The sequence below is a fragment of the Halichoerus grypus genome, chromosome 7 (assembly GCF_964656455.1).
Source record: "Halichoerus grypus chromosome 7, mHalGry1.hap1.1, whole genome shotgun sequence".
Lineage (NCBI taxonomy): Eukaryota > Metazoa > Chordata > Mammalia > Carnivora > Phocidae > Halichoerus > Halichoerus grypus.
The window spans coordinates 150,990,183-151,013,886 of record NC_135718.1 but is presented as its reverse complement, the minus strand read 5'-3'; the positions used below and the strand labels follow the sequence as shown (position 1 = coordinate 151,013,886).

The 23,704-nt window shown below is 44.6% G+C and overlaps 1 protein-coding gene and 1 pseudogene across 2 annotated transcripts in view; one reads left to right on the top strand and one right to left on the bottom strand.

Moving 5' to 3' along the window:
- Positions 1 to 20,089, bottom strand: part of SLAMF1 (signaling lymphocytic activation molecule family member 1) — a 32,529-nt gene extending 12,440 nt beyond the window's left edge. Inside the window, exons 1-4 of one of the 2 annotated variants that reach the window (XM_078078450.1) lie at positions 19,757 to 20,089; positions 11,551 to 11,889; positions 9,514 to 9,798; positions 463 to 561 (exon numbers count right to left, since the gene is read on the bottom strand). In XM_078078450.1, the coding sequence (XP_077934576.1) occupies positions 463 to 561; positions 9,514 to 9,798; positions 11,551 to 11,889; positions 19,757 to 19,832 (799 nt within the window). In that variant the 5' untranslated portion in view covers positions 19,833 to 20,089. The remainder of the gene's footprint in view (positions 1 to 462; positions 562 to 9,513; positions 9,799 to 11,550; positions 11,890 to 19,756) is intronic. The other variant, XM_036084715.2, reaches the window with a different exon arrangement.
- Positions 20,090 to 22,587: 2,498 nt separating this feature from the next.
- On the top strand, positions 22,588 to 22,773 carry LOC118530961 (ATP synthase F(1) complex subunit epsilon, mitochondrial pseudogene; annotated as a pseudogene).
- The last annotated feature ends 931 nt before the right edge of the window (positions 22,774 to 23,704 follow it).

Here is a 23,704-nt window from a genome sequence, read left to right as displayed (position 1 = left end):
AAAAGAGATTGTAGAAAAGTTTCAACCCTTGGATGAAAACATCTTATTATAATGCCCTTTTTTTTTTGGTCCGTAATTATAACTTTTCTTGAACGAGATCCAAGAGTCCCCTGGATTCTGTGTCTAGTGAACGTTGTCAAGTCTTTTGTCTGGACCCCTTCAGCATCCGGTACCTTCCTCCCCTGCAGTGCTAGTCATGTTGAACATGAACGATCTCTGTCATGTCTCCCACATTCAACCTTCTGTGGCTCATCCCTCTTTCCATCCCCGTGGCCTAATTAGGGATCAAGACATATTGAATTAGACTGAATTGAGCAAGGTCCCAGGGTATGTGTATTTAGTGTTATTGCAAAGGTGCTTCAGGCAGAAAGCCAGAGTGGTGCAAGCAGATCTGCCCTGTGCGGAGAGGTTCCCTGCTTACCACAGGGTCTGATAGCAATCTCTTTATTGGCAGACACCTACCTCTTCTTCTCAACAGCAGTATTACCACTTCGAGAATCAAGATGACACCAACAATGCCCCCTAAGAACAGCCCGGCATACAGTCCCCATTGTGTTGATTCTGGAAAAAAAAAAAAAAAAGTCAAAGGGCAATCTCAACAGTACTGTAAGGTTAAAAACATCCTTCACGGAAGTGGGGAGCCCAAGCCCCGTGCTCTCTGTCTATATTCTCTCTCAGGGGACACATCCATTCTAATGGTTTCAGACAGCAGCGGCAGACCACTAACGATTTCCTACCTCTTCTCTTATCCTAATTCCTCTCACCATACTCGACTTTCCTAATTTCCTATGGAAATGTCCTAACTCCTGTAAGGGTTTTTCTATTCAAATGCTTGATTTGCACCTGCATGACCACGTATCCAAAATCAGACACATCTTTGTCTGTCCCAAGTCAACATCGCTTGCCCATTTCCCTGGTTTTAAATCTCTGAGGAGTCCTGCATCCGTTTTGGTAAAAAGAACATGCTGGTTCCACCTGCTGTCCCCACACTCCCACACCACGCTCATGTGACGCTGGGAGGAAGAACGACCGACTTTTGTTCTCTAAAAATAAACATAATAGTACTATTATTGTCCTCCCATGCAAATAACTGTATTGAACCCACTGAACCTGAACTGAAAGAAAAGCATGTATGTTTTCCTCTCAGGGATTCCAGTGCTTAACACAAGTCCTAGAGTAGCAGTCAGCCAGGCTCGAGGTCGTAGAGCTACTTTTTTCTTTTTTCTTTTTTTTCTTTCTCTCCTGTACGCACTTCGCCAAATCCTTCCAAGCCAGGAGCAGTACCTCGGAAAACAGTGAATGAGAACTCATGCCCCAGCAAACAAGACATCCAGCTTACTCAGATAATAACAGACAACTATGGAGCATTGTCAATGGGCCAGGCTTTATTTTTAGTGCATTGTGTGTACTAATGGATTTAATCCTCACGACAATCCTACGAGGTAGTTACTCTCATTACTCCCGTTTTGTGCATAAGGAAGCAGGCATGGAGACCTTCATATACTAGAGCTTCGTCGAGGGGTAGAAACGTGGCTGAATGCTGAAGACAGACTTCTTGGAGAGTCAGAGAGACTTACGGGCTTGGGGTGAGTTACCCCAAGGTAATGAACGCTGGGGTCAACCTGAAGCACCAGGATTCTAAGTAAAGTAATAGCATTAAGGGTCTAAATACAATTGACCCTTGCACGGCAGCAGCCAAGCCCCATCGTGTTCCATCAGCCCATGGAACTGACCCAGCAAATGGTTACAGTTGCTCTGACTATTCTGAGACTCTTTCCTCTTCCTTCTTCCCTCACCTAGGTTGGGACCTTCTAAAACAACAGTTCATTTAAGAACAAAGACTCCAACCATTTCAATCCTTTTAAAAGGTAATATTTCCCTCAAATTTCTTTTGAGATACAAATAAAGTAAAACCAACCAACAAGGAGGTGCCTCTGAACCACAACGTAGCCGATGACAAAATTGCACTGGGCACACCTGCCACGCGAGCCTTTCTCCTGTCGCCCGGTACTGCTGCTAATGCACTGGGGCTCACCTTCTCACGTGAACTAAGAAGGACTGCGCCCCAGCCTTCTCTGGCTTTTCCAGGGAGTCAGGAGGATGAAAGCCATCTGCTCTCCTTGTCCTATAACATAAATGTTCAGCTTCTGCCTGTCTCCTGCCAGATCTGAGAGGCCTTTGTCCTGAGAGAGATTTCATAAGCCCTAATTTTTCTCCTAGTCTTTGTATACAAAGTAATATGAATCTGTTCAAGGACTTAAGTGATAGGTCCAAGAGGCTTTTAATTGTTAAAGGAGCTATTGCGTTATCTTACCCAACTCACTAATTTTACATTGAGGACCATGAGATTCAGAGGTGTCCCCAGAGTCACAGAGAAGCCGATGGCAGAGCTGGGCAGGATGAGAACTGTAGACTCGACATTTTGTGTTTTCCCCTATGGCGATGGGCAACCCCCCCCCCCGAAAGCCCTGGGAGGTGCCCATACCGTCCACATCCTCCCTCCAACACCTGCCCATTCTTGTCCCCTGTGCTGTGCTGTGCCCCTTCCCCTTCCTCAACCTTCAGCTGCCCACCAGGCCTGCCCAGTGCTGGCCCCCAGGCCAATCCTACCCTCTCTGTGTCGGCTTCCCTGACCATTCCAGCTCCCATTCTTCCTTCTCCCTGGGACTGTGCAGCACCTTGGTTTTCGTCGTGTGTCTTAGAACCTGAGTTGTGACACTACCATTGTGGTGCAGACCATTTTCAGCGAGGTCATTTGGAACCAGACAGGTGGATTCAGATTCTGGACCTACCACTTGATAGCTCTGCGACCTCAGATAGATTGCTCATAACCTCTGGGGCCTCAGTCTCCTTGATTGCAAAATGAGTACAACAATATTTAGTTCACAGAGTCTTTCTAACAAGCCAAGGAAATAATTAAGGGAAGTGCCCAGAGCAATGCCTGGAGCATAAATGTGGTGCAGAAAAGTTAGCTCCTTCCACTAGCCTCAATCCCCCACCTAGCTGCTAGCCTCTCAGAGGCCAGAGGCCACCTCTTTGCCTCTTTTGTGGCTGTCTTAGGACTTGACACACAGTAGGTCCTATTGATTGATTGGAAAGACAGAAGATAGGTTTGATCTCACATCCAGAGAAGTCCCTTCACTGGTGTTCAGAGACACTCCAGCCCCATCCTATTGTTTGCTTATGACTTGGTTTCCCTATCTAGCAGGTCCAAGTGGTCTTGTACTTGGTGCTCATCTACTTGGTACTATTATCTAGTGATATGAATGTTTATATGGAAACTGAATGTCAGAAACTCTATGCCCTTAGCAATTTGGATAAACATGGACAAAATGCTACTTTTATGGCTTGTTGGGGTCAGGCTACAGAGGATTCCTGCAATTTCTGGTAATTACTTCCTGGTGGTCCTCCAAGTCTTTGCTCGCATGACTCTGCTTGCTGCAGTCTGGGCTATCCTGCGTGCAAGGCTCTGTGCCTTCATCAGTTTCCACACAAAAAACGCCCAAAACCTACACCAAGAATTTTGTGGATGTGAATCCTCTACTGAAGAGTTGAAAGGTCACAGGGAGCAGAGTGCATTGTAAACTGGGCAGCTTTCCACCATCTGACAGGCTCAGACCCTCTTTTTCTCTTCCTTTATCTGCACAAGCCATATCTGTCCCGTTTCTCATACAGAATCATCTAACCCACAGCTGAATTCCTTGGGGTGGGTCTTACCTTCTGCCCTCTAACATTTACATGAAGGTACCCTGTTCCTTATGAGAAGAATTCTAGTAGAGGTTTCTTAAGATGATAATATTTTTCTACCTAATAAGGTCCCACCTGGATTGTAAATTCTTGAAGATAGACCCTGTTCCTTATGCTTTATTTGCACTGCCCCCCACCTGATACAACATAGGGTTGGGGGGCACCTAATAAGCACATGATAAAGGAAGGCAAATTAAATCAGAAGCCATAGAACAAAGCTGGGGGGAGGACTGTCCTGCATCCTTTGGTTAAGAATGATCACAGCGCTGAATATCAGAAGGTCTCAGAAGGAATGCAGGGTTACTTTTGAATGGCTCAAAGCAGGAATCGATGGGAATGAGAGATGACCTACTTAGCATATGCTTCACAATAATGAAATGGAACCAGAAAAAGAGGGTGTGCCTGTGTCCTCAGCACCACCTGTGTTCCCATTTTCAAACCACCGTTTCCTGTGACAGAAGACTCCAGCTCTCCATCTTCTTCCTCAGTGAGGACTCTCAGATCGGTGCTGCTCAGCAATCAGAGCAATGTTGTTCGTTCATTCGCAAAGAAACCAAATCTGAATATTCCCGTACAGGAGGTTGGGGCCTTTTCCCCCCTGGAGCCTCCTAGAAGCAGCCAAGGAGGCTGGTTGAGAACTCCAGCACCATTCTTCTACCCTACTGGCTGTGGTTTAAACCGTGACAACTTGGCAAGTAGGCATGCCTCCAAGGAAAATGCTGGAGGACCTTTTTTATCTTTAAAAGTCTGCTGCCACAGAAACACAAAAGTTTCTCGCCCCCTTCAAGTCCCCAAAACTTATTCTTTAAGGAGATAAAGAAGTAAACAAAAAAGACTCTGAGAAACAAATATAGTTTGCCCCCAGGAGATCCGAGACGCTACCATAACGGTCTGAGAATGCTAGATCTCTTTCCTGCCTTTCATGTGGTTCTGTCAGCAAGCAGTCTGCAAGGCACGCAACTACTTGAAGAAGCCAGCCAGCCATCTTAAAAAACAAAACAAAACAAAACAAAACACCTTCTTGTTGATGGTGGCTTCCACTCAGAATTGAGGGTGGGGGGGAGGATGCTCACACAAACCATGCACTAATTTGAGATCTGGGACCGTCCAAGTACACATTTTTACAGAGTTCACAGTTTCCAGAAAAACCCCTTACACCTGCCTGTCCCACCCAGCATTGTGTGTCAGAGGCTGGCAGCTGTGCCCACCGTTTGCCCCCACGCTCCCGTGGCAGCACAAACCTTGTCCAGTCACATGGCTGTCCAGCTTCGGCCTACCCATCTCAGCTTCCCTTGCAGCCGCTGTGGCCATGAAACAAGGCCCATGAGAAGTACCAGGTTCCATCCTTCTACCACTATTGTCATGCTTACTTGACTGGGAGTACCATGAAGAGGGACCTGCCTCTGCGCATGGAACGTCTAGATGACTCTGTAGCAGCGGGTGCTCCCATTATTAGAAAGTCCTTGTCAGAAAGGGGGAGCCCCTGGGGCTCGCTGGTAGGTGTCATTTGTCTCTTCCTCTGAGCTAACCCAGACTTGCTGAGCCAACTTTCTGCTACTCTACTGAAAAGGGTCCTCTTTTCAAGATGAGCTTCCAGGGGCATTCCCTTTTAGCTGAATTACTTAAGGTTTTGTATTATTCATTCTAGCATAGATACAACTATTTCAGAAGATGGTCATGAAGAACAACAGCAGGTCACACACGATTGACCCACATGAACATGCTTCACATGACTCCCTGAGAGTGCTCTGTAGCAAACTAAGACTTGGACTTTGCAATAAAGATGCTTCATAGCAAGAGACATTAAGATGTCTCGTACTGTAAAGTAATGATATGGCAATTGGAAGAAAGATGAATATATATGACTGAGAGGCTGGACAAATGTCATTAGAAAACTGGCATGGTGAAGAGACCTTTAATAAACTCTCAGACCCCACCACTTCATCCCAAGACTGGAAAGTCCCTTGTATGAAGTGTTCATTAAACTAATGGTCACTGCTTTGGTCCAGGCCTTGTCGTCTCTTGATGGATCACTGCAATGGTAGCTCTTCCCCACAACTAGTTTCTCTTTCTGCTGCCTCTGTCCTGCCCCCACCTCTTCTCCACACCACTGAATTTTCTCTCTGAAATGCAAAGGTGATCATGTTACTCCTCTACCTAAAACGCTTTATTACTTCCCATTGCCTATAGGATAATACAGGACAAGACCCAGCTGCCTCTGCTTTTCCCTCTGCCTGGAATGTCTTTCTTTTATCTGCTTGGATAATTTCTGTTTATTCTTCAAAATCCAGTTTATGTCACATCCTCTATGATGCTCTCTCTGATTCCTCCAGATGGTGTCCATCATTGCTTCCTCTTTTTACCTCCATTCTGCCCATCACACCACACAATCTAGGATCAGTTATTTACAGAAACTATCTTCTTCCTTAAGGGCAAAAATCATATCTTTTTTCGTCTTTGTGTACTCAGCACCAAGCACAATGTTGGAACATAGTAGAAGCTCAATAAAAGTTTTGTCAAACTAAGCACAGTATTTTAAGAATTAATAATATTCATTTGCAAACACAAATCAATAAACTAATAAAACTCTGCTTTCTGTCTTTAGGCAACCTGGTTTACTAAGAATGGCACGCCACAGACCAGCTATGTAATCTCTGATGTGCTGTTGTCCCTCATCCTTAGAGGAAGGGAGGAGGGATCTCTATTTGTTTTTGTTGTTGTTGTTGTTGTTGTTTTTAAAGATTTTATTTATTTATTTGAGAGAGAGAGAGTGAGAGAACATGAGAGGGAGAAGCAGACTCCCCGCTGAGCAGGGAGCCCAATGCGGGACCCGAACCCCGGGACTCCGGGATCAAGACCTGAGCTGAAGGCAGTCACTTAACCAACTGAGCCACCTAGGCACTGGAGGGATCTCTATTTGTGTTATGATTGAACTGTGTTTCCCCCCAAAATTCATATGTTGAAGTCCTTAGAACATGACCTTATTTGGAAACAGGGTCTTTATAGAGGTAATCAAGTTAAAATGAGGTCATCAGGGTGGCACTATGAACTGCATTGTATCCCTCCCAAATTCTTAAGTTGAAGCCCTAACCCTTAGTACCTCAGAATGTGAATATATTTGAAGATAGGATCTTAAAATATGTGATTAAGTTAAAATTAAGCCATTAGAGTAGGCCCTAATCAATCTTACTAGTGTCCCTATAAGAAGAGGAAATCTGGACACAAAAAGAGGCACCAGGTTGTGCATTCACAGAGGAAAGACCCTATAGAAACACAGCAAGAAGGCAGCCTCCTGCAAGCCAAGGAGAGAGGCCTCAGAAAGAAAAACCAGCCCTGCCAACACTTGATCTTGGACTTCTAACCTCCAGAATTGTGAGAAAATAAATTTCTGTTATTTAAGCACCCAGTGTGTGGTATTTTGTTATGGCAGCCCTAGTTACAGGGGGGCCTTAATCCAATATGATCGGTGTCCTTATAAGAAGGGGGAATTTGAGCAGAGAGATGTTTCAAGGGGAGACAGTGTGAACAGACAGAAGAAGACAGCCACCTGCCAGCCACAGAGAGGGACCTCCACAGACCCCTCCGTCACAGCGTCAGAAGGAACCAGCCCTGCCAACACCTTGATTTTGGACTTCTAGCCTCCAGAACTGTGAGACAATAAGTTTGGGTTGTTTCAGCCACCCCATTCGTGGTACTTTGTTACAGCAGCCCCAGCAGACTAATACTTGTTGTAATCTTTTGTTAGCACTTCTTATGAATGTACGTGCAAACTGAATCATAGAATATGGACTCTGGACAGAACTTCACTAGGTCACCCTTTTCATTTTACAGATGGTGGAACAGGGGCCCAAGACAGTGAAAAGACTGCCTCATGTCAGGTGGTTCTCCTAACGGCTGAGCTGAGATCCTCACGGGGCTTTCTCACGACGCCATGTTTCTATTGTTCATATTCCTTCACCCCTCACTAGAGCCTGTTCCATACTCAGTAAAGCTGGTCATATTGTGCATACTTGGTCCTTAATGTAACCTAGGTAAGTAAGAGCATCTTCACATGTTTCTTTAGAATGTCCTGAGCCAAGTGCCCCTAGCTAAGCTTCATGAACTATCAAGACTTTGGGATGCACTAATTAAATTCTTCTTAAGCCACACTGAGAAGCATGAAGAGAGTTCTTCCTTTTTTGAGATGGGCCAGGGTAAAACACTTGATGTCCTGTCTTTGCTCTAAGAGGGTTGCTATAACCACAGAAGCTTGTGCCCCCAAGAAAAAACCCTGCGATTTTTGTGCACTCTCTTCCACTAGTACCTGTAAGGATTCCAGGATCAGACAGCTCAGCTGTTACTTGCTCTGTGTGTGACCTTTTGATATCTTTCCTTCCTCATCTATAAAGTGGGAATACTAATATTATTTGGTGGCTGTGAGGATTAAATGAGATTCCACCTAAGTGGCACACAATAAACAATTAAGATTTGTCAGTTGTTATTATTTTAGATAAAGAATCTAAGTCTTAGACAGGTGAAGTGACCTTATCCTTGTAAGCAAACAGAACAGCATTGGGTCGAGGATCCCTGGGGCCACCTTCTGTAAACTCTATAAAGCCTCCTGCACAGACACCAAGTCTATTGTGGGCTGAAGTCTCCTTGGAATGACTCCTGTTCCCTGTGGTGGATGCAGGAAGGAGAAGTCACGACATAGGTAATTCTTTGAAGGCCAAAACCCAGGTCCTTCTGTCCCTGTACACACCTGAGGCATGGACACAGGATCTGTTATTGAAAAGGCTCAGTGGTCTATCTTTCCTGCTTCCAACCTCAAACAACTACTTAATCAGCCCTCCCTTCCTCTGACAGCAGAATAACGAGGCTCTTCTTCCTGGAGACTGAGTAGTCAGAAGGTCTGAGTGCAGGTGCTGATTCTACTGTTTATAATTTGAAGAAACTTGAGCAGGGTACTTAAATGCTACGACCTTCAAGTTCCTCATCTGTACACTGAAGACGATGATACCACGTATCTGGTAAGGTTATTGTGAGGATTAAAAGAGATCATACCATTGAAAGTGCTCTGCCAATAACAAAGTACTACATGATTTATTATTATTCCCAAACTTCACAGTCCAGGTCTCAGTCTGAGAGCTGACTCCCCTGGCCTTTGACTTGCTATGAGATTCACAGTCCATTCCATAAAATGTGGCCCTTCATTATATCCTGCTTTTCATTATTGAACTAGAGGTAAAGTATTACCTCTAGTAATAGAAGGGGGATGCTGGGTAGGTGGGGCTCTCTGTCTCATGTCTTATCTTTACAACATGTTGCTGGAGTGCAGAGATCATGTATCATATCCACGCCCAATTTGCTGGGCATAGGTAGTCAACAGTACTTATTGATGGTACAGACCTGTCCCACCATTAGTGGAGTATGGACTGGGGAGTCGGGACCTGCCACCTTCATTCTCTCACCCAGCTGCCCTTGCAGCTTGGAGCCAAGACAGGAGGGGAGAGGAAGAATCGCAACTGGGAGGCCTGCACGCTGGGTCTGGCCCCATCATTTCTTATTGTTGTCCTCAAGTATGAACCGAGCATAATGCCAACCTGGTGATTATGAGCAGAGGGCATTCACTGAATGCACATGAGGAGGCTTTTCTCAACTATAGAGAAAATGGAAAGTGTTATTACCAAGGTGGAGGCCACGGCTATGGGAGCAGAGCATTTAGTCCAGGTGAGGACTGAGCCCATATCATCAATGTGCCATGCCCGCCCCCACCAGGGCACTCACCTAAAGATTCTGGCCTGCACTTGGACTGCGGGGTGAAGATCTGTGAGCGGTTGCTGATGGGGTTGGTCGCGGTGCAGAAGTAGACATTGTTGACATTCTGAGGGCCGAGGCTGAGGTGCAGGAGGTAAGAACCGTTGGCTGGGATCAGTGGGTCAGTAGCCATTTCCTCACTCCAGCTGTAAACCACATAGTCCCCCTTCTCCACTTCGCAGGCCAGCGTCAAGCTGCAGTTCCCATTCTCCTGGGTCCAGTTCAACACCTTAATTTCCGGAGTGGAGACCTGCTCTGTCAGGAGGGGGAGGAAGGAAGCCATCACTGAACCCCCTGGGATTCTAAAGTGACCTTCTTGTTAGAAGAAAATGCAGCCTAATGGTAGTTTTCCCTCCCTGTGGGTCTGCAGTGTGATTTATTTCTAGTGGGGATCCGCTGGTTCCCCCAAATCCCTCTCTCCTTTCCAGTACGACCTCAGGACAAAATAGGGAAAAATCATTTGTCTTTTAGTTCCCTCCTACCACTACTGTTAGGAATCCGCTTGCTCTTGCTGATGCTCCCAATCTGAGTTGCTCTTCTGTTTTCTACCTGTGGTGTTTTCTGCCAACTAATCCTGCATGGTTTAATTGTCACTGGCTAAAGTATTACCTCTAGACATGAAAGAATGACATAGTGGTGGGGTCTTACCTGGAGTGTGTGCGTGGGGGTCTGTGAGTGTGTGTCTATGTGTCTGTGTCTGTGTCTGTGTGTGTCTGTGGGGGGGGCGGGGGGGGGATCTCACTCTAATGCTGTGAAATGGCCAAGGCAAGGGGGCAGGTTGTATTTATTTAGCAACTACTGTAGGATGGGCACGATTCTGGAATTTTACATGTATCATAGTCTTTAATCTTCTTGACAACTTTCTCAACAATTATAACCTTAGTTATAAGTATTCCCATTTTACAGATGAGGAAGCTGAGTCCCAGAGAGGTGGGGTGTCTCACATAATATCACTCAAGCTGAGATCAGAACCTAAAGCTGTCTGACTCTGAAACCCAGCCTCTTTCTTTCATGGTTGCAGAGACTGTTATCTTCCAAGGTAAGAATTTATGTGACAAGATGTGACAAAGGCAGTGAGCTGTTCTAGAAAATGCATGATGTGTCATCCCTAGGCCACTATTGGAGTAGTCAGAGCTCTCCCGTACCTGGCAGAGGGCTGAGGGGAGCCTGCACACACTATGTGGAGGAAGGGGGATGCTGGGTAGGTGGGGCTCTCTGTCCCGTCTCAGAGATGAGGAAGTCTCTCTATGAGAAAGCAGGACAACCCGCATGGCTGTTGTCAGGATTCCTGGAAATTCAAAGAGCCTCTGGGCCAAAGAGACACAAACTCCGGGTGCATTCAAGAGGGGCTGGCATTTAAAGAGGCTCAAAAAAGCACTGGCCTTGGATTCAGATGGACCTATGTTCTAGTTCAAGTTCTGCAGCTGAGCGGCTTTATAACCAGAGCCTCTGTTTCAATGAGAAAAAGTGCTTTTCCACCAGGTAGATGTGGTACTGTGCAGGAGCACAGGGCATGTGAGTGGTGCACGGGCTGATTCAGGGAACCACCCATGAGGACTTGTATAAGCACAAGCCAACCACTTCTCCCTGGATTTCAATGTCCTCATCGACGGAAAAAAGGCTGGGCTCGATCTATGGTATTCAAACATTTTAAAAATCGAGGGAAAAACCTTTTTTTCAAACCAAGTCTTATTTGCTAATTGAGACTCTTGGGGCCACGGCCCTGTAGTCCATAAGCAGCTGGGTTCCTTTTCTTTGGGAAATGGGGGTAGGGCTAACTAGTGCTAATCAACTACCACCAATGAGCAATTTGGACAAAAAAAGATTTGTGAATCTCTAAAACCTCTTCCTAAAGCACAGTTTAAACACCCTAGACTAGGTGACCTTTCAAGTTGCTCCCAATCCTGGATACTCTTGCTTCTGAGAGACGCCTAAATCCTTAGGTAAAGGATGATCTCGGGTGCCCCCCACCCTGACCCGTGCAGACTGGGGAAGCCCCATTATTACCATAGAGCTTCAGCTGCAGACAAAAGTGTCGAACTGAAAAGTTCTCCTCCAGGGTCATGAAGTACCAGCCTTCATTTTCCTTTCTGCTTTCCAGGATCCCCAGGCTCAGGTTTTCTAGATGAAATGTATAGCCATTTTCCAGATAGCGTGGAGAACCCCCTTCTGGAAGATCCAGAGACACTATTTTCTTCTTGACACTGTTTCCCGGTGATTCTGCTCTGGTGACGAGGATGTGGATGCTCTTGTTCATGCTCTTACTTATCCCTTCAGATGCCAGGGACAGCAGTAAACTGCTTCCCAACCGCCCAGGGATTTCTGGGCAATTCATCAAGCTCTCACCTGTGTGAGGAAGAATAAGAAAGTCCCTTTTTGTAGGGGCTTTTGAGAATCACATCCTGTCTGTGGATCAGGAATGACAGATGGAAGGTCCTCCCTCTTCCTCTTGCACTATCCCTGGGGTTGCCAGGTCCTTAATAGCCTATAAGAATGGTCATGACAGTCCCACTATATTCTCAATATTTCAAAAATCCCAATGTAAATCTTAAAATTACTTACAAAGGAGATGTACAAACTAACTAGGACACTGGGTTTCTTTGATCTGGGAGATAATTCTGTCAACTCAGATTTATAGTTAAGGCACAGAGAAGTTAAATGACATCCCTAAAGTCACACAACCAGCAACTGGTCTAGAAGCCAGGTCTGCTAATTCCTTGACCAGACTTCTCACCACCACTGGGTACATAGTATGAAGGGCAGAGAGCAACTGAAGCTGATTCTGAGCTCGTGAGCCCAGGAGACCAAGGCTACAGAGCATCATTTCAGATAATGAAGAAAGAGAAAAGTCTGAGGGATGTGGAGCTAGGAGAGTGGTGAGCCCAGTGTTCAAACTGTGGAATTCTTGCTCTCAAAAAGACCATAAGATAGTTTCTAATATCAAGGGTAAGAAATTATTTTATTTCTCTTTTTCAAAAGAGCTGAGCCAACAACAACCACCAAAAAAAAAAAAACCCCAAAAAAACAACAACAAAAAACCACACCCTTTCAAGTCACTGTAAGAGATCCTACTGCTGACTATTTAACACCTCCCCTCTCCTCAAACCCATGGCCTCCGCTGATGACTCTGCTTCTCATTGCACTGAAAATGTAGAAGAAATGAGAAGAGAACTTCCATTTGAAACTACCACTGAGAAACCCACCTACCCAGATGGATGGTCTATGCTCCCATTAAGGTTAGCCTCTTCCATCATGAACACTCACCCACCTCAAGCCTTTGCTCTTGCAATAGCCCCCACCCCTTGCACCATCAGCTTTATTACTGGTATAGAATGTTGTGGGTTATTTCCATCAACACACAACATTCCAACCTGTAACTTCCCTCATCTTACAAACCCCTCCCCTGACCCCAGGTTCATCCCTGGCTGCTGCCTCATTTCTCTCTTTTCCTTTATTGCAAAGTCCTTTAATGTGTGTTTGTATTTTCTGTTTCTGTTTCCTGACTCATTTTTCCTCTACCTACTCTTAGCAGGTGCTCTTCCCTACTACTCACTGGAACCACTCTTATCAAGGTCACTGTATGTGCCATGGTGCTGAGTCCATTCTCCATCCACATCTTGCTTTCTCAGGAGCACTTGACATGGTTCATCAGTCCCTCTTTGAAACACTGCCTTCATTCAACCCCTGGAACCCCACTCTCCCGGTTTCCTTCCTATTTCACTGGCTTCTCCTTCTCAGTCTCCTTGACTGGAACCTGCTGCTCTTAAAGACCTCTAAATATTGGATCATCCCAGGACTTAGTACTCCGATCTCGTCCCTCCCAGCCACACTCATCCAGTTGCATGGGTTGACATACTTCTGGAACACTTGCATAGATAGATCTCCCACCCAAACTGCCTACATGGATCAGTATTCGGAGGTCGAAAGGGCATTGCAAACTTAGCAAACAAACTCTTGGTTCCAAAGCCCCTCCCACCGACAACATTGCAACTCCCCCAAATTCTGAGACCAAAACTGGGAATCATGCTTGACTCATTTCCTTCTCTCATACTCCTTATGGAGTCTATCAGCAACTCCTGTTGGCTCTAACTTCAGAACATGTCTGCAATCCAAGCACCTCAAACCTCCCTCATTTCTGCCACCAGAGTCACAGCCTGACATGACCTTTGGCTTCCAACTAATCTCCTGGCATCCGTGCGGTAGACAGAGTCATCTTTTTATTTATTTATTTATTTTTTTAAGATTTTTTTTTTTTTTTTTTTTTTGAGAGAGAATGAGAGACAGAGAGCATGAGAGGGAGGAGGGTCAGAGGGAGAAGCAGACTCCCCGCTGAGCAGGGAGCCCGATGCGGGACTCGATCCCGGGACTCCAGGATCATGACCTGAGCTGAAGGCAGTCGCTTAACCAACTGAGCCACCCAGGCGCCCCCAGAGTCATCTTTTTAAACCTGTGTCAGATTTTGTCTCTCCCCTGCTTTAAAACTTCCAGGGATTTCTGAAACCCATAGAAAAAATATCCACAGGCTTTGTTATGGCTTCGAAGACTCTGGGTAACCCCGTCCCTGACCCCTCGCCTTCCCTCTCTCTCCACTCACTGCACTATGGTCATACTGGCTCAAACACCTCATCAAGAACATTCCCTCCTCAGAGCTTTTGCTTCTGCTGTTTTCTAGATATCTTTTTTCTTTATATATCGGGATAGCTCACTCCCTCACTTTATTTTAGGTTTCTGCTCAAAAAATTATCCCCTCTAGGGGAAGAATGAAGGGGGGGATTCGGAGGGGGAGACGAACCATGAGAGACGATGGACTCTGAAAAACAAACTGAGCGCTCTAGAGGGGAGGGGGGTGGGAGGATGGGTTAGCCTGGTGATGGGTATTAAAGAGGGCACGTTCTGCACGGAGCACTGGGTGTTATACGCAAACAATGAATCATGGAACACTACATCAAAAACTAATGATGTAATGTATGGTGATTAATATAACATAAAAAAAAATTATCTCCTCTGAGAAACCTGCTCTGACCATCCTATATAAAATAAACACCCCTTCTGACTGCACACTTACCCCTTTCTGATGATATATCATACATTATTTTATTTTATTTTTGTGTCCCTGGTTAGGATGCAAACTCTTCAAGAGGAAGAATTTCATTCTGTTCATTGGCTTTTTTTTTTTTTTAAGATTTTATTTATTTATTTGACAGAGACACAGCGAGAGAGGGAACACAAGCAGGGGGGAGTGGGAGAGGGAGAAGCAGGCCTCCTGCCTAGCAGGGAGACCGATGCGGGGCTCAATCGCAGGACCCTGGGATCATGACCTGAGCCGAAGGCAGACACTTAATGATTGAGCCACCCAGGCACCCCGTTGTTCATTGTTTTGTGTCTAAGACCTACAACAGTAGTTAACCCACAAAACATGTATATGGTAGGCATTTAATAAATACCTGTTCAAAATATGAGTGCTGAAAGCTACGTTACCTGACTAAAATCTCTTTTATTTAGCTTTGTCCGATATGTAACTGAACTTAATAACTGAACTTAACCATAAGCTAATTCTCATAAAAGAATGAGCCCATGACTCAGAGAGCATAGATTGCTTTAGTTGATAAGGAAGCCAGAGAAGTAAAACAAAACCGCCTGCTTAAGGAGTGCAGCCACCTAGAAAGGACATCATTGACTTGCAGCTCACATGGGCTGTTGGAGAATTGGACAAACTGGTCCAGATGTTCTTGACACCAAAATGCCCTGAAATCCCAACACGGGCCCATAAAGGGCCCAGCTAGTATCAGGCTAGAGATCCAGAGATTGGGAGAGAACAATAGGCAGTCCACCTGGGCTGAAATTAGGGTGAGATTGGTGGAGACTAGTAACGATTAAGGAAAAGTGAGGGGAAGGGAGGATATAAGATGGAATAGGGAGGAGCCACCACCACCACCAAAGAAATCAATGAAAGAAAATAGGAAGGGAAAGAGAAAAAGAAAAGAAGGAGCAGATGGGAGGGCAGCCTGGGCAGCATCTGCTCACTCACGCACGGGGAGTGAGATCAAAAATCGGTCAGGAAGAAACCCTCACACCCTGCAGCCCACATGAAGAATGGCGATCTCACAACCGAGTGTGTGTGAGTGGCTGGGTCTGGAAGGGGTACCAAAAACCAGCACCACCCAAGCACAAGTGGAAAAACAAGTGGGGACTTTAAAGTGGTTCACAGAACCCTTCAAGTGGAGTCCCCGCTCCCGAAACATCCTACTGCCTGATGCGTGTTTTCCAGCAGGGCTGTGATTCAGTCAGCCCTGTTTACTCAAGAGTCTGGAGGAAACATTTGTAGCCATTAACACCAACTCACTTTCTTCAAGGGTAATTCTCCTTAGAAAGTAGAGTGATTCACATGGACCCGTGGATATTTTCCTGAAATGAGCCCCATTTGGCCAACCCTTCACAGGATGGGATTCTACCTAACGATAACCACTCGCTTTGTTTTGCTGGGTCATAACACGTTCACATGGGCTCACAGCCTCTCGCCATAGCTTTCAGGGAGAGGAGGCGGGGGTCTCTCCAGGCCTCACACTTCTTACAGCAAATCTAGGCCCCGGAAGAGAAGCTGCTCTTTAACCTCCAGTCCCAAGAGCCATCCTCTTCACCACCACCACCCCCCGCCCCCCGTTCCTTGCTGCTGCTGGTCTTTCTGACTCAGAGTACTGGCATTTCCATGCCCCAGCCTGAACACCAGTTCCTGCCCTCTTTTTTCCTGACTAACTCCTTCCGTGCTTCCCGTCTCTGCCTCTGACCCCTAGCCGCATCTAGGCCTCCCTCCAGTGCCTTTTTATGTCCCCTTCACATCACTCATCACGCTTTTAACTCTGATTCTATGCCTGTCATCCTTACTCAGGAATAAGCTTCTGAGAGTAGTGACTGTGTCTGTTTTGTCCACTTATAGTCCTAACACCCACCTGGGACATAGAGGAAACTCAGTAAATCCTTGTTGCTCAAGAGAATGAAAAACTGAATGAGTGAGCAAATGGCAACAGAGTCTAAGTTCCCCCCTTCTCCGAAATCAGAATGTACTCTGTTTCATCTGTAAAACATCCCTAAGAAGTACAGTGTGGGGGGAAATGATGGGAACCCTTCTCCCTGCTTGCCAGCTGAGCAGATGGAAAAGCCTTGGCTATGGACCCTAGGCTTCAAGCTCAGCAGACCACTTGCCATCCCCCTGAACACTCGCAACACCTCACCTCTGCATTGGTGCCTTCATCTGGAATACTCTCTTCAAGTTTTACAAAAATCCAGTGTATATATTTGGGAAGATACACAAGGAACTGGTGATAGCAGTTGCCTCCAGCAGGGGGGATAGTAGGCGAATTTGTCTCCATTGTATATACCCTTTTGTACTTTTGAAGTTTTAAATAGACATATGTGTGATACTCTTCCAATAAACAAACCAGTTAATAAAAAAATTAAATGAAAACTTACATGATGAAAGAAGTTCTTATCCACTTTCCCAATTCCAGATCAAATACTTCCATATGCCCTCTACTTCCTTCTATAATTTTATCAACTTCTCTCACCTTTTGAATATTCCTACACTTCATTTCAATTCAATTAAAATCAACTTATATGTTCCAATTATAGATAGCATATTCTAATTTTTACCATGGACCTGGATACAAATTTTAACATGCCTCCCACTCCCACCAAACATAAGTTTATCCAGGTTCATTTACTGAGGTCTCTGAAGTCAAGCTGTGTGACTACAGAGAAAGGGCTAAACTTCTCTGTGCCTCTCATTCCTTCTTCTATAAAATTGTAATGGTAACAATAATAACATATCTCATAGAGTTGGTGTGAGAATTAAATGAATAATACACATAGCACTTAGGACCATGCCTGGAATATGGGAGGCAGGCTGTACATACTATTATTATTCATTCAACAATCATTTGTGGCAGGGCTCTGATATGCCCTGATATGTCAGGTGCTGGGCAAAGGCTGTGGATGTTCATTTTGCTTCCCCCACACCTCGCACAATGCCTGCCACATCGCGTGTCCTTAACAGATAGTTACTCAGTGGGATTGTCCAAAGTCAGTCTATGGATAAAACCAATCAGCCCTGATGTTCTGATTTCCAGTCTGGTGCTGGAGATGTGAAGATGATGGCATTGTATCCCAGTATTAAATCTCTTGAGAAAAAAGTATCCCAGTATTAAATCTTTTGAGAAGTGCTTAGATCTACATCTTGGGATAGAATGGCCCAGTGAACAAAGATGGGCCAAATCTGGAACCCACACACTTGTCCTTCATGTGTGTGAAGGAGGTGGGGCAGACCCACATGGAGGAATACAAAATCCCCCTGGGGCAACTCATCAGTTGTAAGAGATGCAACCCTCTGGTGGGGGATGCTTATAATAGGGAGGCTATGTATGTGTGGGAGTAGGGGGAAATCTTGGTACCTTCTGCTCACTTTTGCTGTGAACCCAAAATTTCTCCAAAAATAAAGTCTATTTTCAAAATATACCATTGAGGGAATGGAAAATTCGCTTTATTGGGGGAAGGGACATGTGGACTTTTGATTTTACAATTCTGACAGGGAATTGGGAGGCAAGCTGAGTAGGGATGGGAAGGAGAGTGGGTCCTGATTTTACAAGAATCGCACTTCTTGGTTGAGTAACTGTTGTGGTTGACCTGTCCCACTTGCAAAGCTTTTCCATCTGTGTTTAATTGGGGTTTCACAAAAGGGTGTGTATTTAAAAATAAAAACACTAAAAATGTGCATATTTCAGAGAAAACGGAATGCAAGGAAGACAGACGTTACAGGTTGGGTAATCACGCCCCACGGGGCTGTATTGCTTCTCACTAACAAGGGACCTCCAAACCTCCAGTGGAGCGCTGTCAGCACCTGGTGCCATGGGGACACCATGGGCCAGGCTGGCCAGCAGGCAAGCAAGCACAGAGATTTAAAGAGTCCAGCTCACTGTTCAACCCCATTACTCCTGATAGTCACTGAAAAATATCCCCAAATGGTAGAGTCACAAATGAGGTGCACTGGGAAGTCTTGGCTCTCTCTTTGGTGGCTTAAAGTGGTTCAGTTTGGCTTTCTGAACCCTGAGCTCGATCACCCCTTCCCTAGACCTCAGAAAGCAATAGCTCTGGGTCTGCCTGATTCTGTGGGAAACAGGGGGTCAATAAATGTCCTCTTTATCTGGGAGTCTAGCAAAAGATAGATCCCATGCACAGCCTCTCCGACATCCCTAGCGTATCTCTGGACTTTTCCTGGAAAAGTCCTTAATGGATTTGTGGTCTTGAAAACCCCAAGTGCAAAACAACCCAGAGCCTCAGGATTTCCCCCCTTCCCTAATGCTGCTTCCACTCCAGGCTGCCTCCCCTAGTGTAACCGGCCTGCAAGCACTTCAACACTCCTCACAGCCCAAAGTCCACTCCTTGTATGGCTTTTTCTTTCTCAAATACTGTTTCTCATAGCCCTGATACTACTAACAGAGAACCCCATCTTGCCTCTGGGAGGAACACAAGCCAGAAAGACAAGAGCAGAGCCCAGCCCCAAACCCTGTGTTGTGTGTCTGGCCCTACTGCTGGAGCTGCCCTGACCCTTGAGAGTTCCCAATTTATATTTCCAGAAATCTTGGCCCCTCCCTGTCTCACTACCTTGGGAGGTTCTCTTCCAGGAAAGTAGCCACCAGTATGACCACACTGTGGCTACTGTCTGTTCTCAGCTGATGCCTGAGGTTTTCACTTCACTTCTACCCTCTCTTCCCCCTACAGCCCTTCCTTGTTGTTGGACCATAGCTCTGGTTTGCTCACATGTGTGAGGATTCCCCTTCAAGGGCAGGGATGTAGGAGTCATCTTCTCCCCAAGCTCCATCCGTCCTTTTCAGTCCCTTAGTCTGGGTCTTTGCCAGATGTGAAAACAACCACTCAACCAGACCCTTGACTAGAACCTCCCACCCTGAGAACCTGGTCTGGAATGTGACCAGTGCCTTTGGCTGAGGGCTCCTGCTTTCCTTGGAAACTAGGATTGGTGGGGCTGAGCCAACCCACAACATTCCTTCCTCTTTCAAAGAGTCAGAAGGAACTCAGAGCCAAACCCTGAGAGAGAGGCAGACAAACCACAGCCCCAGTCCCTGAGACTTCTCTCCATCCATGGGCTGGCTAACTCCCGGCAGGTAATGGCGGGACTCACATCCTCAAACAGATGAACACTCACCTGTTCCACAGCTCAGCTCAAAAGCCAGGGAAAGAAACAGCAGGAAGTTCAAGGAGAGGAGCCCCTTAGGATCCATCAGCCGGTGAAGAGAGGGAAGGGAGCCCCTTGAGGAGCCCAGCAGCTGCTTGCAGACGCCACGACAGAGTGAGTGAGGTCCGTGTCAGGCAGAGCTGCCTCTGCCGCCTAGTTATGCATCAGGAACCAGATGGCTTCCTGTATCACTGGGACTTTTTCTGCCTGAGTCTCGAGGATTGCTCATCTCCTTTCAGGCTTTAAATCACTTTGCTGTTCCCAAGAAGTCCGTGTTAAATGCTCAGACTGCTAAAGACGGGAAAGTAGTTCAGCAAACCCAGCCTTGAGCAGAAATTTACCCCCCTCCTCCCCACCCCTGCCTTCCCTGGTAGTTCTATCTGGTAACTCTTTTTAGAGTGCAAAGAAGAGATGGAGTCTTGTCAGACGGTTCCGAAATCTGGGTCAGTTAGTTCAAGGCTGAACTTGGATGACTAAACGTTAAAGAGTTCTTACGTCTCATGTCTGATTTGTTCCACACCTCCACATGCAGTACTGATGCCAAAGCCACAGAGACGTGGGGAAGACAAGGACAGATCAGTGGGCAGAAACCCAATTTCCCAGCTAGGTGCAGTGTGGTAGAATTCAATGAGCTCTGGTTGTGTACCTTTATTTCAAAGCTTGTGTCTCACTTTTTGTGGAGGAGAAGGGACTAAAACTGGCAGAAGAAAGACATACTTTTCCATGAGTTAAGCCATAAAAATGAAAACACTGGAAAGATGCTTTTACCATCTTTTACGCTGAGAGACTAGACTCTTATTTTTAAAGTCCATTTTAGGGACGCCTAGGTGGCTCAGATGGTTGAGCATCTGCCTTCAGCTCAGGTCATGATCCCAGGTCATGGGATCGAGTCTCATGTCAGGCTCCTGGCTCAGCAGGGAGTCTGCTTCTCCCTCTCCCTCTCCCCCTGCATGGGCTCTCTGTCTCTCCCTCTCTCAAATGAATAAATTAAAAATTAAAAAAAAAAAAAAAAAACCATTTTAACAGATCAGAGGCACTCTCCAATGGGCCTTCCTGAGGAAATTAGGGTAACAAGAGCTGGTGATATATGTGAACTTACTCTTTATCTTCACTGCTTTTCTCCCTCTCTCATGTGACACCCAAGCATCCTCCCCACAATACTACCTGGTGGTGTGTGGGAGCTAGCATGTACCAACTAGTGAGAGCCGAATGTTAAATTTTCAGGAATCTTGCGAGCTAGGTGATTGATAAATATTATCATTATTAAGAATTCAAATTGTATGAATTTACAATTAAATAAATTATATTAAAACTAAGGGAATAAAAACTCAAAACTCATTACTTCCTAATTAGTTCACAACATTTTACTATTACTTATGCTCTTGAGGACATTTACCACTATTGTATCTCTATGGTGGAAATAAAATACCAGATATCATATGGGCTGTTGTACTACCTTCAATGACACCATGTTGGTAGCTTGAAATCAGCCAGGGTGGGAGCGTATTGGCAAATGACAGAACCAGAGCTTTGGTTTTAATATTTTGTTGATTTTATAGATGTAAGAAAGTGATAAAGAAAAGGTAAAGATTCAGATTACACTTAAAAGTATATCATGACTGTAGCCTTGATGTTGTAAATAGCATGCCAAATTTGAGGAAGTACTATTCCAGTATTTAATAACTACCATCTTATTCAGCAAAAGGTCACTAATGTCACTGACCAGCAAACAAAGTTGCAATATATATCTTTGATGTTGCTCATTTCTTTAACCTAAAAAAAAAAAAGTGGAAGCAAGAAGAGAATAGAGTGAGATATTTAAAGAGTTGAGAGAATCTGATACACCAACCTAAAATTCTGAATCCTGATAAATCATCCTTCAAAAGTGAAGGAGAAACAAAGACTTTCTTGGACAAACACAAGTTGAGGGAATGTGTTGCCAGTAGTTCTGCCTTGCAAGAAATATTCACAAAAGTTCTTTAGGGAGAAAGAAAATAATATAGGTCAGAAACTCAGATCTACATAAGGAAAGGAAGAGCATCAGACAAGGAATAAGTGAAGGTAAAATAAAAACTTATTTTTTTACTCTTAATTGATTTAATAGATAACACATTCAAAATAATAATAACAATGTATTCAATTATGTGTGCTTATGTATATTTCTTATGTATATATATGCTTCTGAATGCTTATATATAAGTAAAATGAAGGACAATGATACAAAGGATAGGAGAGAGGAATTAGGATTATTTTGTTATATAAGGTACTCACACTACACATGAAGCAGTATAGTGTTATTTGAAAATGTGCTTGGATTAGTTGTAAATGTATATTGCAAAATCTAGAGCAACCACAAAAAAAAAGTTTAAAAAAATAGTATACCATACATACTAAGAAAAGAGAGAAAATAAAATGCTCGATTAAACCACAAAAGGCAGAAAAAGAGTGTAAGGCAATAATAACAACAAAGAACAAGGACAACAAATAGAAAACAGTAACAAATATGGTAAATAATATTCTAATGATATCAAGAAACATTTTGAATGCCAATGATCTAAATGAACCAATTAAAAGACAGAGATTGTTAGAATGGATAAAAAAAAAACGAGACCCTATTGGCTCCTGGTGGACAACAGGGACCATTAGGGAGGTGGATCAGGGCAAGAGGTGGCAGGTTTGGCAGGTCCAGAGTCCTGCCCCTTCTGCTTCTCAGGCCTGATCTTCCTGTAGCTGGGCTGCCCACTAAGCCAGCATTGACATGTCCTTGCGAGTTGGCCAGGGGCACTCACTCTTGAGGCATCATGGTGGTGTACTGGTGACAGATGGGACTCAGCTACATCTGATACTCCCAGATCTGTGCAAAAGCAGTGAGAGATGCACTGACGATAGAATTAGAAACAAATGCCAAGAAGACTTCCGGCAGCAGCAAAAAAATTGTGAAAGTGAAAAAGGAATAATCTACTCTGACTGAAGCTTGAAACGCTGCATTTTCCAGGTGACGATGTGTGGGCATATGTTAGGGCAGATTGAAAAAGATCTCCCTTCATGGGAAAAAAAATACCTGTCTTGTTCACAGCCTGACAATGCCAATAAATTGAAGTATGATTCAAAAAAACAAAGCAAAACAAAAACAAAACCCACTTTAAGTATAAAGACATATAAAGATTAAAAGTAAATGGGTAGAGAAAGAGAAAACATGCTAACACTAATCAAAAGAAAGCATAAGTTGCTATATTAATTTCAGACAGAATAGACCTCAAAGAAAGGAATGTTGTTATCAGAAATAGAAGGGTATTATATAATGACAAAGTGGTCAATTCTCCAAGAAGACATAACAATCCTTAACGTATATGTGCCTAACAACAGAGCTTCAAATACATAAGGCAAAGACTGATAGAACTGCAATGAGAAATAGATGAATCTGCTATCATCACTGGAGACTTCAACACCCCTCTATCAGAAATGGACAGATCCAATAGGCAGAAAATCAGTAAGTACACCATTGAATTCAACACCACCACCAATCAGCTGATACCTATAGGCTACTTCACCTAATAACAGCAGAATATACATTTTTCTCAAGCTCACATGGAACATTCACCAAAATAGTCCACCTTCTGGGCCATAAAACACATCTTAACAAATTTAGAAGAATAGAAATCATACATTGTCTGCTCTCAGATCACAGAGGGATTAAACTAGAAATCTGTAACAAAAAAATGACTGGAAAATCCCAAAATATGTGGAGATTAAATAATACACTTCTAAATAATACATGGGTCAAAGAAGAAATCTCAAGAGAAAATTTTAAATATTTTGAACAAAATGAAAATGAAAACACAACTTATCAAAATTTGTGGGATTCAGCCACAAAAAAAAAAAAAAAAGTGGTGCTTAGAGGAAAATTGATAGCAATGA